Below are 17,494 nucleotides of genomic sequence, written 5' to 3' on the forward strand. Positions count from 1 at the left end.
CTTTCCCGAAGACGACGTCCATGAGGTATTTGTGAAGAGAAAGAAGCGTCTGTCCTTCCATCCGCCTTGAGGACCAAGGGCCTAGACCACTGGCACAGGGGCTTGGCTCCACCTCGCGGCTCCTTCTTATTCTTGAAGAGTCCTCATCTTCTTTCCCTTAAATATATATATATCTATAAATTCTTTTTTCTAGTTTTAATTTATTGTTTGTTTGGTTTTTTGTTTTTGTTTTTTTGTTTTTTTTTTTTTGGTTCAAAACTTTGTTGGCCTCCACAATAGCAGGAGGGCAAAGTGGCTCCCAGCGGCGTCTCTCCTCTGTCTGTTGAGATGTGTCCAGGGCTGGGCAAACACGGGGTCCAGCCAAGACTCAAGGGAGGTCTCGTGGGAGTGGTGGCCACCACAGTGCCCTCTCGGATGGGGACCACAGGTCATGGCACTGTCCCCGCCACATGGACCCTGATGGGGATATCACCTCGAGGAACCCCACCACTGGGGTGCGTGCGTGTGTACATGTGTGTGGGGTGGGGAGGGGGAAGAGGCATCTGCCAGTATCAGGGGCACAGGGTGGGAAGAGCGAGGTGAGTTCTCTTTTTGGTTTCTGGTCAATGTCAAAGAACGTGAAAGATCCCACGGATAGGCACTGGAATATGAATTTTTTTTTCAGGGAAACTGACAGACGAGAATGGGAAAAAAGACAACTTGAATGCCCTCACCTCATCCCTCTTGCCCGAAGCTTCCACCTTCCCCTGGGCTGGGGAAGGGAGTGGATTCCAGAGCAGAAGAGGGTGACGGGGTTGAGGGGGGAACGAACGTGTGAGAGCTAGAACTTTTCAAAACGGCCTAGCCCACCCTTCAGAGGGAAAAGGGGGAGGTACAAGGGGTGAAAAGTCATCCCAGGCCTGCCCCTGCACTCTCCCCTGGCTGGGGGAGGGAGGAGGTTAAAGCGAGACCCCCCTGCCCAAGTAGGGAGAGCTGGGGGCCAAGGGAGAGGGGGACACATGGTAGGGACACATTCTGTTGAGCGCAACGCTAAAAATTCTGTACATCCTTTGGATGAAGCTACTGAATATTTGGTGTAAGGTTGTTCACGCCCCTTCTCTTTCAACTTCTGGAAAAGAACATTTGGCGGGTGGTTCTGAGCCCACCCCGTTGGCCCCAGGCTGCTGTGCCCTGTCTTTGCTGGCCCAGGGCTAGGGGCTGGGGCTGGAGGCTGGCACATTCTCTTGCCTTCTCTGGCCCCCACTGGGGGAGACCAGGTTGGGGGTTGGCCCCCCAGCTAGGGGCTCGGCGAGAGGTCCGCCCTTCCGAGGCTTCTCTGCCCCTGGCTGGGGTTCTTATTTGGTGTCATAGCGGTGAGGGTGAGCACACTGAGGTCTGGCTCGCAACTGGTTTTTGGTTTGGTTTTGTGGGGGATTTTTTTTGATTTTGGTTTTTGTTTTTCACCTCTGGTTCCTTTGGGGCAGCTGGTTTCTGTTGTGATTATTTTTGGTTTCTTTTTGTTGGTTGTTTTCTTTCATTTTCTTTCTTTCTCTCTTTTTGTTTGTTTGTTTTTTTTGGTTAGTTGGGTTTGTTTTGTTTTTTTGGTCTTTCCTTCCTTGTCACTCCGGCTCCAAGGACCCTCTGCGCCACCACTGCTGGCCTCCTCGCCCTCTTCCCAGGCGGGGGACTGAGGTGGGGGTCAGAGGAGTAGGAGGGGAGGCAAGGTGGGCCCTCACTCAGGCTTAGACCCTGCCTCGGGCCCCCCGGAGCCTCCAGGGGTCTGTGCTGCCGCCTCACTGCAAGTGGAGGATGAGGACGAGGACGACGAGGAGGACGAGGAGAGGCCCGGAGACTTGCTGGAGATGGAGGCCGCCACGGCTGCAGCGGCTGCGGAGACCAGGCCCACGCCAGGTGGGGCACTGAGCAGGGGCAGCCCAGCGTGGTTCAAGAAGAGTGGCGAGGTCACCAGGCCAGGGCTCCCTGGGGCCGCGCCGGCCGCCCCCAGCACCAGGTTCCCGCTGCCGTCAAGGCTGGTAAGGGGCAGGGTTCCACCAGAGGCCAGGGCTGGTGGGGAGAGAGAGAGGCTGGGCTGGGGGCACCTTCCAGCATCCTGCCCGCAGTGCCCCCTGTCTTCCCATCTGTCCCACTGACCCCCATCAGCAGCCCTCACACCTTCCCCACAGGTGAGATGGGTATGAAGAGGCGAGCAATGCAGTGAGCGGGGGCAGGATGGCATGGCTGGAGCAGCAATGAGGGGGGCTCGAGGCCCCAGGGGGCCAGGCTGGTGGCGATGGGAGTGACATGAGGCAGCACGCACCTTGGATAGTGGCCAAAGGGTTGTTGCTCATGAGGGCTGGACTCAGCCCGGAGCTCAACCCCACCATTGTGCTTCTGCAAGAGGCAAAGCAGAGGCGTTAGCAGGGGACCTGCTGGCAGCAGAACTGGGGCACAGCTCCCACCCAGGAAGCAGCAGCGACCCTGCTTCTCTCCCCACAGCCTCCCTAACTGCAGGTGTCCACTTACCCCGTGCTGGGGTTCAGGCCCGACAAGCCGATGGCCGAGTGGCTGCCTTGAGGGCTGGGATTTGTGCTGTTGGTGGTGGCCGGGGGTGGGGGAGTGACAGAGGGGATGGAATTGAGGGGGGGCGCGGCCCCGCCCCCGCCCCCACCCCCTCCGGCTGTCCGGCTGGGGTGGAGCGTCCCCACAGCTGAGGATAAGGTAGTAACTGCCAGAGAGAGATAGAAAGATAGAGACTTCAGCTTTCACTTGTCCTCCACCGAGGAACCCGGTGTCGGTGTGGACTGGGCTCACCTTCCCCCCCAGCTCGTGCCCTGCAGCATCTTCTCTGGAGGAACAGACTTAGGCCTCCCACCCGCTCTTCCCACAGCCTCGGTGACAGCGATCACGATAATCGCAGTAAGAGCAGTTGCCACTCACTGAGCCATGCCCTGTGCCCGAGTGCCCGGGTGCGCTCACACACAGCACGAACCTTGCCCTGAACCCCTGCTCCGGGCGCCCAGAAGACTATGCCCCATGGCTCCCTCTAGGAGCCAGGCAGGGGGTTGCGGCTGTGCCCGCCGAGGTGGACAGGGCTCAGAGCCCACACTTGGGCCAGACAGCCAGGGCAGCAATTTCCTGGCTGTTCAGTCCCATCTGTGACCTTGGGCAAGTGCCTTCACCTCTCTGGTCTTCAGTTCCCTAATCTGGAAAAAAGGTATAATAACAGAACCTATTTCATAAAGTGGTTGTGAGGATAAAATGAGTCATCAATATTCTCATTTCAAATGAGTTTAGATAGTGCCAGGCACACCCTTATTACTTTATAAACTTCCACTTAATAACTCTTAATGTGAGAAAAATCAATATGATGTTTGTTTTCTATTCTTTTTTTTTATATTTATTTATTTAAGTTATCTCTATACCTTATGTAGGGCTCGAACTCACAACCCCAAGATCAGGAGCTGCATAGTCCACCGACTGAGCCAGCCAGACTCCAGTTTTCTATTATTCTTGTATATGGTGTTAAACATGCCTGTCCCAGGAGGGGGGCCAAGGGGGTTTGGTCTGTATGTACACAGACATACACACTCTTGTATGTATATATTCCTGTATATAGCTTTTCTGTGTATTATATGTTCACAAAGATTTTATAAAAACTGAGGCTCAGAGAGGTAAAGTCACTTCTAGAGTTCACAGTTTATAAAAGCCAGGAACAGAACCTGAGTACATCAATGTTTAGCAAGCCCATGTTTTTCTCATATGAAATCATAAAGCAGATGAGAGCCGAGCTGCTCTAGCAGGAAGGGATGAGGCTGCCCTTTCCCCTCTGTGACCCCTGCCTCCCTCATCCCCAGGCTCAGCCTTGAGGCCCACAGATGCCCTGAGCTACTAGAGAACCTCGGGCCTGTACTGTGTCCTCCCAATACCCCCTCACAGGCTCTTGCCCTCCCTGACCTGTTGTGCTCAGACTGCTGGAAGCTTGGGACAATGGCAAGGTCCCGGCACCCCCTTGGGGTGTGACCTGGGGAAAGAGAAAAGAAGGCATGGTGAGGCCATTTCCCAGCAGCCCCCATGACACTCCCTGTGGGTAAAAGCCCCAGTCATCTGCCCCAAAGCTGGGGGGAGAAGGGGCTTTGGGCACAATGCTATGCTTGTATTATGCTATGGTTCTTTCCATCATATCTATCTTGACATTTACCCAAAGTGATCTCAAGCCACAGGTGGGAAGAAATAACTCCCAGTTGACAATGTTCCCCTACCTTTCTTCTGACACCATCCAGTTGCAGGTTTAAAGTGTGCGTGAGCGTGTGTGTGTATGTGTGTGTGTCTGCGCGGGGGGTGGGGATGAGGGTGGGGGATGGGTGTTATGATGATAAGGGATAGCTCTGCATCAGAGTGTTGGGATGTCATATTGCTTGACTTTCTGGGACCACCCCCACCAGCCTCCTTGGCCTCCCTGCCTCCAGTCTCATCCTTCCATCAGCTCCAGAAGCCTCATGTAATGGAACCCTGTCCCTCCCCAGCTCAAAACTCCTCCTTAGCTCCTCACTGCCCATGGTCACGTTCAAGCTCCTCAGCATGTTACTTGAGAATCTGGCCCCTGCCCACCCCCTATACATATGTATTCCTGCTCCACCCACATTAAAATGCACTGGAGTTCCTCAGTTTGGTCTCAGCACACTCGGGCTTCTAGACCATTGCACACAGCAGTCCCTTTGCCTATACTACAAGTGGCTGGCTATCCCTCATCCTTTATGACTCAGTTCAGATGGTCTCTTCTTCCTCCATACCAGGGGTGGGGGTGGGGGGCTCCTCTCTGCAGCGTCACAGCCTTTTGCACGAGAGATGCAATAAAGGGGTGTCCCAGTGTGTCTGATCCTGAGTGGGCTTGTGTGTAGCTGTGAACCTGAATGTACAACCAGGGACGTAATACTGTCCCTCCCTGCATCTGTGTGTGTGGCTGTGAACCTTGTGTGTGGGGGGGGGGGGGGGGGGGGACAGTACCTCCATCTCCTACCTGGGATCCATCCCTGTGTGGCCCTGCCCTGTGACAACTATTTTTGGCTCTGTTGGTGTGTCTCTGTGTGTGCTTGAATCCCCCACATAAGACTATAGTTCCCTGGAAACTGTGTCCTTGTGTGACTGTGCTCCACCCATATGACAGCCTGTCCCCACCGGTGAGTCTCCCTGCCTCAGTGCTAGGCACTGTGAACAACCCAGGAGGCTGTGCTTCTTCATAGACATGGCTGCCTACGGGCATGGTGTTGCCATAGCTTTATGCCTCCCCCCACCCCTCAGAGGGGTTCCTGGTACCAGATGGGGGCTGTAGCTCGCCGGTTTCCCCGGGCTGGGCAACATGGGGGCTGCGCTGCAGGGGTTGATGCGTTTTTCCTTCTGGCGCCGGTTGCAGAACCAGACGCGGATCACTTCCTTCTCCATGTGCAGCTGCTCTGCGATCAGCAGGATCTCCTCTGAGGTAGGCTTCTGGTTCTGTGGGCAGAGGGGTGGTGAACCCCAGGTCCACACTAACACGCCCCCGCCCCTCCCGTCAGGGCTGCCCAGGAAGCCAGGGCTGCCCAGGAAGCCGCGGCCTCACCGCTAGAAAACTCTTCTCTAAGGCGAAGCGGACGTTTGTCTCGATGCTGGTCCTCTTCTTGCGTCTCCGGCCGGGGAGTCCGTCGAAGCCCAGGCTGGGGCTGCTCAGCTGGTTGGGGCTGGGCAGGCTTGAGTCCACAGACATAGTCTCTGTGCCCAGGAGGAGACGGGGGCATGAGAGGGCGCCTCCCGGGCCCACCACCCTCCTCCCGCCGTGGGAGCCCCAGGCCGGTCTCACCTGCGTCATTGAGCCACTTCTCCAGGAGGGGCTTGAGTTTGCACATGTTCTTGAAGCTCAGGTTGAGGGCCTCGAAACGGGAGATGGTCGTCTGGCTAAAGTCGTTGCCGTAGAGCTTGCCCATGGCCAGGCCCACGTCACCCTGGTCCAGTGGGGTGGGAATGGGGTCAGCGGTCAGGCCCTGCCTTTTGGTGCCGGGCTCACCGGGGTGCACCGGCTAGCCACACCCCTGGCCCTGCCCACCCCCACCCCCCACTGCGGCCGCGCCCCGCCCACCACCTGGCTAGGCCAGGTCACCCTCATGCCCGAGGCCTGTGCTGCTGGGTGGCCCCAGACCTGTGTGAAGCCCAGCTTGATGCGGCGTTGCTTGAAGGTGCGGGCGAACTGCTCCAGCTCCTCCAGGTCACTGGGCTCCTCGGGGTGGGATGGTGGCTCCAAGCATTTGGGAGGCTGCGGGTGCGAGAGGTGCGGGTCGGGCAGCGTGGGGCGGGTCACGGCCTGGTAGGGTGGGCAGGGGGGGTGGGATACAGGACCGAGCACCAGGACAGGGCTCAGCGATGGCTACGCACTCCTCCTTCCCCTTCCCTCCCAGCGGTCCCAGTCTTTCTGCAGTCTTCTGTACCTGTCCCCAGGAGGCTGATGTGCGCTCACTGCCCGGAACTCTCTCTCTGCACATTCCCTCCCAGCCTGCAAACTCCCAGAAGGAGCAGCCAGCTCCTTTCAACCAAGGACTTTTTTCCCTGGAACTGGGGGCCATGGTTTTATCATTCTCTCGGTCAGGGAATCAATGACTGGCTCTGCTACCGAATTGCTGGGAAACTTAGACAAATTTCTTAATCTCCCTGGGCCTCCGTTTCCCCCCCTGCAGAATGGAAGCAATCATGGCTGCTCTGCCCACCCCATGGCATTGATAGGAGAATCCGTTTAAAGGTTGCAAATAAAGTGAAAATATTTTTAAAAGTAGATGGGGAGGGTGACTGGGGGATTTACAAAGAATGAACCACTCTCTCTAGAATGCTTCATTTCCCTAAAAATATCTGAAACAGGTGGTGAGTGCAGCCACGTTGGTCACGCAAGTCCTTGATCCATTATCCAAATGCTAGGGCCAGATGTGTTTTGGAATTCAGAAATTTTGTAGATTTTAGAAAGCCTACATGGGGCATGTATAAATAACATGACTCCCCCCATCAGGGTCAAGACATCACCCCATAATTGAACATATTAACAACTCTCAGAAAAGCACAAATATCACACAGAAGGGAGAAAGGAAAATCATACTCCTTGCCTTAGGTCAAGACAAGTTTTGCAGCCAAATGACTTTTGGTTTCACATTACCAAAACAACTTGGTTTTCCAAGCATTTTGAATATCAGAATTCAGCTCAGACCCATATTAGTCGCTAAATTTTTTGGGTTTTCTGAAATAGTGCATCTATTTTTGAAAGGGCTGTTAAAAATAAGTGGGTAGGAGGGAATGTTGAAATCTGTAAAGAATCACGAAAGATTATTATTAAAATCTAGAACCCAGTCAGGAAACTGAAAGAAAGGCCAAGCCATAATTTATAGGTTTTTTGTGTGCTTATGCATGTGTGCATTTTTTGGGGTCATTGGGGGTCAGATCTAAATCTTTCTTCAGATTCTCAAAGGAGCCATGTGTCTGAAAGGGTTAAGAGCCACTGGCCTGCCTGACTCCCCTGGTTCTATAGAGAAAGAAGCTGAACCAGACAGGGAGAACAGCTTGTCCAAGGTCCTACAACAAATCTGTGGCAGAGCAGGGCTGGACCCCAGGTCTCCCCAACTCCTGTCCTGGCCTTTGTGGTCCTGAGGAGGGTCAAAGGGAGAGGAGACCCTTACCTTCCCACCCCCATTCATCCAGCCTGGCACACTCACTCTATGGACATTCTCACCTGTGTGGGCAGCCCGGCCCGGGGCTGGGAGGTCAGAAGAGCTCCCTGGGTTTGCTGAGGTAGCTGGAAGAGATTTGGCGTCGGTAGCAGGCCTGGGGAGACAAGAGGAATGCACGGGGTGAGGGGGGAGGGAGAGTTTTGTGGAGGCATCATCAGGGAGGCCATGGGGGTGGGGCTTACCTGGCTGACTCTGCTGGGCCTGTGGCAGCAGGAACTGAGCAGGTGGCTGGAGGTGGTGACCCGGTACAAGCACCAGCTGCTGAAGCTGGAGGAGCTGCTGTATGTCCTGGCAGGGAGGAGGACGGACAGAAAGATAACCTGAGTCCTGGCCCAGCTCCTTCTGCATTGCTTGAGCCCTGAGGGGTTCCCCAGGGAGGGCAGTAAGGCATGGGCCAAGGTCTCTGAATTACGTCCAGAGCTAAGGGCGCCTAAGAGGCTTCTCCCAACCCTAGGGCTATCATAGCAACTATCTGGGCTGTCCCAGGAGGGCTCGCTCTTTATTTATCTTTCCTTTCTTGAAGAAATATTTGCCTTGTCTTAACATTCCCACAGAACAAATAGTATCGTTTAAAAATGTAAATCAGACCAAGTCTTCCCTTCTTTTAAAACCCTCAAGGCAAATGATACCATGGCTGGAATTAGCTTTAAAATACTCTGGCACAGTAAATTTGTTCAACCACTTTGGAAAGCTCTTTGGCACTGTTATGGCTTGAATTGCGTCCTCCTCTCAAAAGATATGTAGGAATCCTAACCCTTAGAACCCTAGAGTGTGGCCTTATTCGGATATAGGGTCTTTTCAGAAGATCGGGTTAAAATTAGTCATTAGGATGGGTCCTAATCCAATAAGACCAGTGTCCATTTAGTAAGGGGGGATTTAACCTACAAAAAAAAAAAAAAAAAAAAAAAGGAAGGGGGGATTTGGACACACAGACAAATGCGTACAGAGGGAAGGCACTACCTAAAGAGAAGATGGCCAACCCTGCCAACACATTGGCTTTGGACATGTAACCTCCAGAACTGTAAAATAATAAATTTCTGTTAAGAGAGTCAGCTTGTGGGACGCCTGGGTGGCTCAGCAGTTGAGCGTCTGCCTTCAGCTCAGGTGTGATCCCGGAATTACGGATAGAGTCCCACATCAGGCTCCCTGCAGGGAGCCTGCTTCTCCCTCTGCCTGTGTCTCTGCCTCTCTCTGTCTGTCTCTCATGAATGAAAAAATAAAATAAATCTTAAAAAAAAAAAAAAAGACAGCCAGTTTGTGGTTGGTTGTTACAGCAGCTCTAGAAAACATACACCTGCCTCATGACCCAGTGGTTCCACACCTGGGTATAAGCCACCATAAGTATGTGCATGTGTTCACCAAAAGACATGTACCAGAATGTTCACAGCAGAACCATTTGTAGTAGTAAAAAAAAAAAAAAAAAAAAAAAAAAAAAAAAAAAAAAAAAAAAAAAAGAACCATTTGTAGTAAGCAAAACCTAAATAAAGCCCAAATACCCATCAAGAATTGAATGGGTAAGTGAATTGATTCACTAGAATGCTACAGCAATGAGAAGGGGCAGTCTACAATCAATCCATAATGACACAGAGCAAAATAAACTTCCCAAACATGATACATGGAAGAAGCTAGACACCATAGAGAACATCCTATATGGTTCCATTTGCATTTTGGGAGGTAGAGGCTAGAATGCATCCCAGGGGTTCCTGGGGGGCTGGCCATATTCAGTTCTTGATCTGGGTACTAGTTACATGGGTATGCTCAGTTTGTGAATGTCATTGATCTGTATACTTATAATTTGTGCACTTTTCAGTATTTGTTATACTTCAATGAAAAGTTTTTTTTTAAGATTTTATTTATTTATTCATAGAGAGAGAGAGAGAGAGAGAGAAAGAGGCAGAGACACAGGCAGAGGGAGAAGCAGGCATCATACAGAGAGCCTGACATGGGACTCCATCCAGGGTCTCCAGGATCACGCCCTGGGCTGCAGGTGGCCCTAAACTGCTGCGCCACTGGGGCTGCCCGAAAAGATTTTTTTTTTTTTAAGGGAAATGAGGCAGGGAAAGAGGGAGAAGAAAAAATAATCCAGCCTTTCCACCAAAAAAGTGAAGCATATACCCAGATGAAACAGGATTGACAAAAGGTTGATATCTATTGAGCTCTGTGAATGCATGTGCAGTTCCTTATATCATACTCTCTACTTTTAGGTTTGAACATTTCCGAAAGAAAAAGCAAAACCCCCTACACACGCGTGCACACACACACACACACACACACACACACACCACAAACACTCTAATGGTTTCTCATAGCCACAATAATACAATCAAAACACCCTCACCTGCTCACTAAGGTCCTTTATACCAAAACCTTCCTTTTTTTTTTTTTTTTTAGATTTTTTTTTTTTTTAATTTATGATAGTCACACACAGAGAGAGAGAGAGAGAGAGAGGCAGAGACTCAGGCCGAGGGAGAAGCAGGCTCCATGCACTGGGAGCCCGATGTGGGATTCGATCCCGGGTCTCCAGGATCGCGCCCTGGGCCAAAGGCAGGCGCTAAACCACTGCGCCACCCAGGGATCCCAAAACCTTCCTGATCTCAACTCCTACCTCAGGCCTTTGCACATGCTATTCCCTCTACCAGGCAGTTCTAGTTCTTATTATCCTGCCTAGGCCCTTGTCACTCAGGTCTTCATGTAAAATCCCCTCTTCAGGGGTGTCTGGGTGGCTCAGTCAGTTAAGTATCTGATGCACTCAGGTCATGATTTCAGCTCAGGTCATGATCTCAGGGTGGTGATCTCAGGGTCATGAGATTGAGCCCCACATCAGGCTCCATGTCCAGCTCCCTCTCCCTCTGCTCCTCCCTCTTGTGCTCATTCTCTCTAAAATAAATAAATAAATAAATAAATAAATAAATAAATAAATAAATCCTTAAAAAAAAATTCTCTCTCCCTCTGCCTCCCCACCCAGATACACATGCTCTCTCTCTTAAAAAAAAGAATCACTTCTTCAGAGATGCCCTCATTGACCATCTAATCTAAAGCAGCCACCACCACCCCTCCCTTTGTTATCTCCATTTCACCTCTTCTGTAAGACTTATCACCATCTCAAGGTAGGTATCTCTCTTTCTGTTTACTCTTTCACAGTGCATCTCTGTCACTGATATGTCAGCTCCACGACAGTGTGATCTTGATGGTTTTGGTCATTATTATAATCTTAGCATCTAGAATAGCATCTGGTACCCAGTAAGTGCTCCACATATATTTGTTGATTGAGCCAATACTGATGCTGCATGATTTACTTAGTAACTTTTATGTACAATCGAAAGTTATGTTACTTAGAGTAACATTCTTTTTCCTTCCAGGAAATTGAGGGCAATGATACATGCCCCTCAATTCCTCCCAATGCTATCTTTATTCCAAAGACCAATTTAATGTCCCAGGAAATGAACAAGCTGAGGAAAAACATAAGCAACCTGACACAAAGGGTTCATTTCTTTAACATATAAAGAGTGATTACAAATCAATAAGAAAAAAACCTAACAATCCAATAGTAATCTGGCCAGCATAGGTCTGGCAACTGCCCAGCAAAAGAAATACAAACAGCTCTGAATTAAAAAACATTCAGATTCATTCACAAAAAGATAAACACAGCTATAACTGCACTGAGATACTGTTTTTACCTATCTGATCAGCAAAGATGACAGTAGTGCAGAACACCCTCTGTTGGGGCATATGGGGAAAACAGTCTTTTTTTTTTTAAGATTTTTTTAAAGATTTTATTTATTTATTCATAGAGACACAGAGAGAGAAAGAGAGGCAGAGACACAGGCAGAGGGAGAAGCAGGCTCCCATGCCGGGAGCCCGACGTGGGACTCGATCCCAGGTCTCCAGGATCACACCCCAGGCTGCAGGTGGCACTAAACCACTGCGCCACTGGGACTGCCCTGGGGAAAACAGTCTTGCATGTCACTCACTGCTAAGAAGATAATTTGGCAATGTGTGTCAGAATTACAAAGGCATATACCCTTTGACACAGCCATTTCACTTCTAGGAATTTATCTTAGAGATACATTCACACTTGTGTAAAATGATCTCTCTGGAACGATATTCCTAGCAGTGTGGAGTGTTTTTAGCAAGAGTAGAAACAAGCTGGATGCATAGCAGTGGGGAATGGGTAAACGAATTAGGGTGGATCTTTATGATGGAATACTATACATTCACCAAAAAGAATGAGGACACTCTTTGTGTCCTGATATGGAACAATCTCTAAGATGTCCTGTTGAGTGGAGAGCTCAAGAGACAGAACAGTGGGTCTAATATGCTGCTATTTGTGCTATTAAAAAAATATCTATCTAGGGATGCCTGGGTGGCTCAGCAGTTGAGTGTCTGCCTTCAGCTCAGGATATGATCCTGGGGTTAGGGGATCGAGTCCTGCATTGGGATCCCTGCAGGAGTCTGCTTCTCCTTCTGCTTATGTCTCTGCCTCTCTCTCTGTGTCTCTCATCAATAAATAAATAAAATCTTTAAAAGATTAAAAATAAAAAAGTATATCTAGGTATTTCCTGGGTTTGCATAGACTATACCTGGAAAACTATACCAGAAACTAGCAACACTGTAAATCCTTCCATATCTCTTGAGTTTTGAACATTTACCTAGCCTAAATAAATAAAGATTCCCACCCCCACCTACCCAACTGAACAGTCACTTCTGCCCAACATCCCTGTTTTTCCAGCTATTTGTGTTTTGACTGCAAAGGCCTCTGCTTTCTCTCTGTGCCTCAGAAAGTGGACAGAGTACCCAGATGCTCCTGACCTCTCACTTCTTCACTCTAGCTGCTAACCATCTAAGAATGCAGCTTAAGGGATTTGAAGCCCCAACATTCTATCCTTCGAAACTGTGTCCATTCTGCCTTTTCTGAGACTCCTCCACCTGATAACTCACATAGAGGTGTCCCTTCCAGATGAAGCCTGGCCACAACATGAGCAAAGCTTAGAATTCAGCCCCCCACCCTTTATAACGGACTCTTCCAAGTCCCCATACCTAATTTTGATCCCATAATTTTGTCTTCTTTTTCTCTAAAAGGACCTGCAAATTGTATAAACATCAGGCCCCACAAAACTGAACCCATCCTGCTCTACACTGCATTTCTCACAATGCAGTGCATTTATTTATGTACAATTTTTCCTCTTGCTATACTGTAACTCTCGGGGGCAGAGGCCATGTCTTATTCTTGTATCCCTAACCCTCAACACAGTCTGGTCAGCCCTCATTAAATGCCCACTGACCTGAATCAAAGAATAAAGCCAGAAGTAAAGTCTTATTACCAATGTTCTTCTGACTAGCTTGGTAATTAAAATATCTGTTAACCACTGTCTCTCCCTAGTGTGACTCTCAGTGAAAATCCCCCTTCCTCCCCAGAAGCCTAAAAGAGAGGTGTCTGCAGATTTCTGTCTGAATCAGCAGGGAGAGGAAAAGAGTGGGGGAAGTGCATCCCAGTTTGTAGGGGGGTCTCATGGTGAGAAGTCCAAATGAAAAACCCAACCACACCCCCATTCACTGTCACTGAGACCAGAAACTTAGAGGTCAGTCCCAATACCCTCCATCCCATCCAACACATCTGCAAGCCCTAACAAAAAAGTTCTCAATATTTCTGTACTCTGAATTATTTAGTGTCTGACAAAACTTACTGCCCCCTTCTCAGAGTTTTAAAAAAAAATGAGTAAAATAGATACAATTTCCTATGAAATCAACTATATATGAAAAAAATTATCCAACATCTTGAATTGTGATAACAATCTATGGGTTTCTTTATTAGCACATTAAATAATAAGATCAAGCAATATGTCTGATTACTACTGTAATTTCAAAGCAATGATGAGTGAAAACAATATTTTGAGGTCTCTGTGTATAGAAATATCTGTGATTCCATTTGTGACAAAGTCCCACTGATGCTACTGTGGTCTGTTGCCTATATTCATAATAGAAAGATATGTAACATTTTCAGTTAGAGGATAGTAAAAATTGAGACATATTTTTTTCCCATCCAAGTTCACGGACTCCCCTGAATTCTATCACAGACCCCTCCAGGGGGTTCCTGTTCTGAAATGTTGATCTAACCATAAAGCCTCCACTAGTTTCCATCACATTTGTAACACAATTCAGCTCCTTGCCATGGCCCTGCATGACCTGGCCTTCCTCATCAACCAGGCCAAACTCCCTAACTCGGAGCCAATCACACTGGTCTTCTTCCTGTTACTGAACCCAGAAAAGGTCCCCACTTCAGGGCCTTTGCACATGCTGTTGCCCTCCCTCTTCTTGATCTGCACATGACTGGCCCTGCCTCATCATTCAAGTCTGTATAAAAAGCCCCCTCCTGAGAGAGGCCTCCTCTTCCGCTCTGATGAGGAGTCTTCCTCTTCTCAATCTCTATTACATTATACCCTTTCTTTTCTTCATTGCAATTATCAGCTATGAGTAAGTGCCAGTTCTGTGAGGGCACAGACTTGTTTGCCTTATTTCTCACTGTATCCTCCATGCAAAAAGGTGCCGGGGCATGGTGGATGTTCACTAACTGTGTGCTGACTAACGAAATTACATAATGAGAGAAAGGAGATTCCGGTGCTATGCTGGCTCAGGACTGGGGTTAACCAGTAGGAGGCCCCATTTCTCCATAGGCTACAGGCAACGAGCAATCTGAAGCCACTTGGGGGCGCGTTAGGACCAAGTCAAGATGGTAGAGAAATTAGAGGAAGTGGAGACACTGGGGAAGGGCCCCTGGCCAGGATATTTAGTGGATCATCTGCTCTGTCCTTAACCTGTGAGAAAAACTAGCCCAGAGGGCTTAGCACACCCCACTAAAGCTGAGAAGGGAAGAGACCATTTCTTGTTAGTTGCTGTATTCCAATCACCCCACCCCAGTGCAGGCACCCAGCAGGCGACTAGTGAATGAATTGAATGAATCAATGAATGAATTTCCGATGAATGAATGAGTAAAACCGAGGACTGATTGGTGGTGTTTCAGAGCGGAGGGGCTCCATTTTGCAGTAGCTGGGATCCTGGCCACAGTGGGGCAGAAAGACTGACACTCAGTTCACATGACACTCGGGGGAGCCGGAGTATAATTGTCCACTCTCCCATCTGGGCTTGTTTCCACCTGGGGGTGGGGGTGGGGGGTGGAAAGAAAGCCTTTAAAAGGAACTAGAGGAGGCCTGGCCCCTGCTGTGGCCGCTTGGGACCAGGTGCAGCGCCTCACTCCAGCGCACAGGACAGATTCCCCACCACCACCACCCCGCAGGCCCCCACACATGCTCTGGCAGCCACCCAGACTGGGATGGTGTCTGCGTGACACTGGCCATCCCTGATATGCCAAACTACGACTGGTTCTGGACACCCCATTCCAAGACATGGACAGTATAGAATTAAGTCCAGAGTGGGGAAGACAGGAAGGGGGTGTCTGGGGACCATGTAAACTACACTGTCATAGCTTATGTTCAGAATGAGGACGGGCTTCCCGACCCTCTGAGACATGTCAGGCTGCCCGTTGGTGGGGTCGGGGGGCTAGCTGGGAAGGCAGAGGGCACCTGTCCTGGGAGCCACCTGGGAAAAACTACACCCCCACTTGCCCAGAACTGTGCGTAGGGAGCTCCCACACCAGGTGGGAGGGTGGTCAGAGGAGCGCCAGGGTCTCTGCCAGCTGGGAATCTTGGAGGTCTGAGCCTCGGGCCTGTTGCTTGCTTCTTGCTGTGTGACTCAGGGCAAGCCAGCCCTCTTCTGGGCGTTGGCCTCCTTAATTGTATAGGGTGATAGTGCACAGTGTCCTAGAGACGGCCAGACACCTGGCTGTCCCTCACACAGTGTGTGTGGGGAGACATGGGCATCCCTTACCGTAAATGCCTCAATATCCTTGGGGGACCCCTCAATAATTCTTACCTCGTGGGGCTGTTATAGGAATTAAATACAACAACACACATAGCATGTTGAGCCTGGTCTCTGTTCACTCAAATCCTGCATAAATGTTAGTCATGACTACTGAGTCATAGCTCTCATAGGATCTTGGTGTTCTCATCTACAAAATGGGGATAAGACTGACTCTACTGGATTGTTCTGAGGCCTGAGTAATATTAGTATCTGCAAGGAGTTTGGAAAATCACAACATATTCCCCCTGCACAAACATTTACTACCCCTGTACTCATGTCACTCCCCTCCTGTGGTCCCACACAGCCATAAGCTCTCAAGGGCAGGGGCCCCTGTTCTCAGCCTGACAACTCACAACTGCCAGTCCCCACCCAGCCTCTCCACTGAGCTTCAGCCTCAAATGTCCGCCTGTGTATTTGATGTCTCCACTTGGATGGTGAATAGACTCTTTATCCCCTGCCATGCCCACAGAGAAATGCCTGGTTCCCTACTCCTGCCCTCCCAAACGCCCTGTGCCTCCCCGGTCTTCCCCAACTCAGGAAACCAGCTCACCACCATCCCGGTTGCTAAAGTCAAAATTCTAGGAGTCATCTTGATCTATCCTATCCATATAAAATAGCACCCCAGGCCCCCACAATCACCCTCACCTCACCTCCCACCTGGATGTCTGCCAGGATTTCCCACTGGGCCTCTTGCTTACTCCAGTCCCCCACAGGCCATTCTCCACCTGGAAGCTGGAAGGATACCACTTCTCTGCTGAACAACCCCCCAACAGCTTCCCATCATAACTGACATACATTCTAAACCCCTTGATCTGGCCTGGAAGGCCCTGCGCCACCTGGTCCTGCCTACCTCCCCCTCACCCCTTACTTATCTCCTGCTCACTTGCTGTGCTCTGGCCATACCACTTTTCTTTGTGCCCTGATGTCAAGCTGCCTTTCACCACAGGACCTTTGCACTTGCTGTTGCCATCTCCTAAAATCTTCCCTAGGCTTCTTCATCACTGACTTATTCAGGCCTCAGCTCTCAAAGGCCAGCTCCTCAGTGATACTTTTTCTGACCACCTCCTTCTATGACACCAGCCTGTTTCATTTTCTGCAGTGCACTCACTCTAAAACAGTCTTGTTTTGTTAGTTTGTTTACTTGTTTACTGTCTCCCCACAAGAACATGAGGTTCTCAAGGGCAGCCACCTATGCCTTGTTTACAGCTGTCCCCTCGGGGCCATGAATGGGCACCTGGCATATACAAGGGGCTCAATGGATGAACGAATAAATGACTTTGTTACTCTAGTCACTTCACTAGAAGTGAAGCCCTAAATTTTGGGGGGGGGGGGTGTGTGTGGGCAGAGGCAGCCTGTCTCTACATGGGCTCTTGTATGTATCCCTCTCCCCCAAAGTTGGCCCTGCCACATGGAGCCCAGAAAGTCCCAGCAATTGGGGCAGAACACCACAAAACCGAGACCTGTCCAACAGGAAGAAAAAAATGCCAGGCTAGATGAGCAACAGCAAATCCCAATCCCACCATTGTGGAGTGACTGGTACCCCTCAGCCCAGCTCCTAGACTCCAGGGCCTGTGGGTACACTGATGGACCTCCAGGTGTGGCTGACCTGGCCCCCCACTGCCCCTTCTTCAAGCAACAGGACCCACCTCTTTCTCTTGGGGACTTGCCCTCCATGATTCTTAGGTAACATGGTCCAGGGTGAACTGACACTACCTTCTCAGGGGTTGAGGACACCAACTCAACCCTGGCCAGTGGGAGGGTTTTATCTCCCTGGGCGCAGTGGCTGCCAAGTCTAAAAGGGCCCATTTTGCCTGCCTCAGAATGAAAATAAAAGACCCCTGGGGCTGGGACCCACGTTCCAGGCT

The 17,494-nt window shown here is 50.2% G+C and overlaps 1 protein-coding gene across 11 annotated transcripts in view; it reads right to left on the reverse strand.

The window, feature by feature from the left end:
- Nucleotides 1-634: 634 nt before the first annotated feature.
- The window catches only part of POU2F2 (POU class 2 homeobox 2), a 75,773-nt gene continuing 58,913 nt past the window's right edge, over nt 635-17,494 (reverse strand). For 3 of the 11 annotated variants that reach the window (XM_072753773.1, XM_072753783.1, XM_072753777.1), the window contains 10 exons: nt 7,898-8,003; nt 7,718-7,809; nt 6,149-6,310; nt 5,813-5,954; nt 5,576-5,724; nt 5,293-5,469; nt 3,934-4,000; nt 2,503-2,704; nt 2,297-2,370; nt 635-2,043 (listed from right to left, as the gene is read on the reverse strand). In XM_072753773.1, coding sequence (XP_072609874.1) covers nt 1,712-2,043; nt 2,297-2,370; nt 2,503-2,704; nt 3,934-4,000; nt 5,293-5,469; nt 5,576-5,724; nt 5,813-5,954; nt 6,149-6,310; nt 7,718-7,809; nt 7,898-8,003 — 1,503 coding nt within the window. In that variant the 3' untranslated portion in view covers nt 635-1,711. The remainder of the gene's footprint in view (nt 2,044-2,296; nt 2,371-2,502; nt 2,705-3,933; nt 4,001-5,292; nt 5,470-5,575; nt 5,725-5,812; nt 5,955-6,148; nt 6,311-7,717; nt 7,810-7,897; nt 8,004-17,494) is intronic. The other 8 variants (XM_072753797.1, XM_072753780.1, XM_072753763.1 and 5 more) reach the window with 3 other exon arrangements.

This window comes from Vulpes vulpes, chromosome 1 (genome assembly GCF_048418805.1).
Source record: "Vulpes vulpes isolate BD-2025 chromosome 1, VulVul3, whole genome shotgun sequence".
Classification (NCBI taxonomy): Eukaryota; Metazoa; Chordata; class Mammalia; order Carnivora; family Canidae; genus Vulpes; species Vulpes vulpes.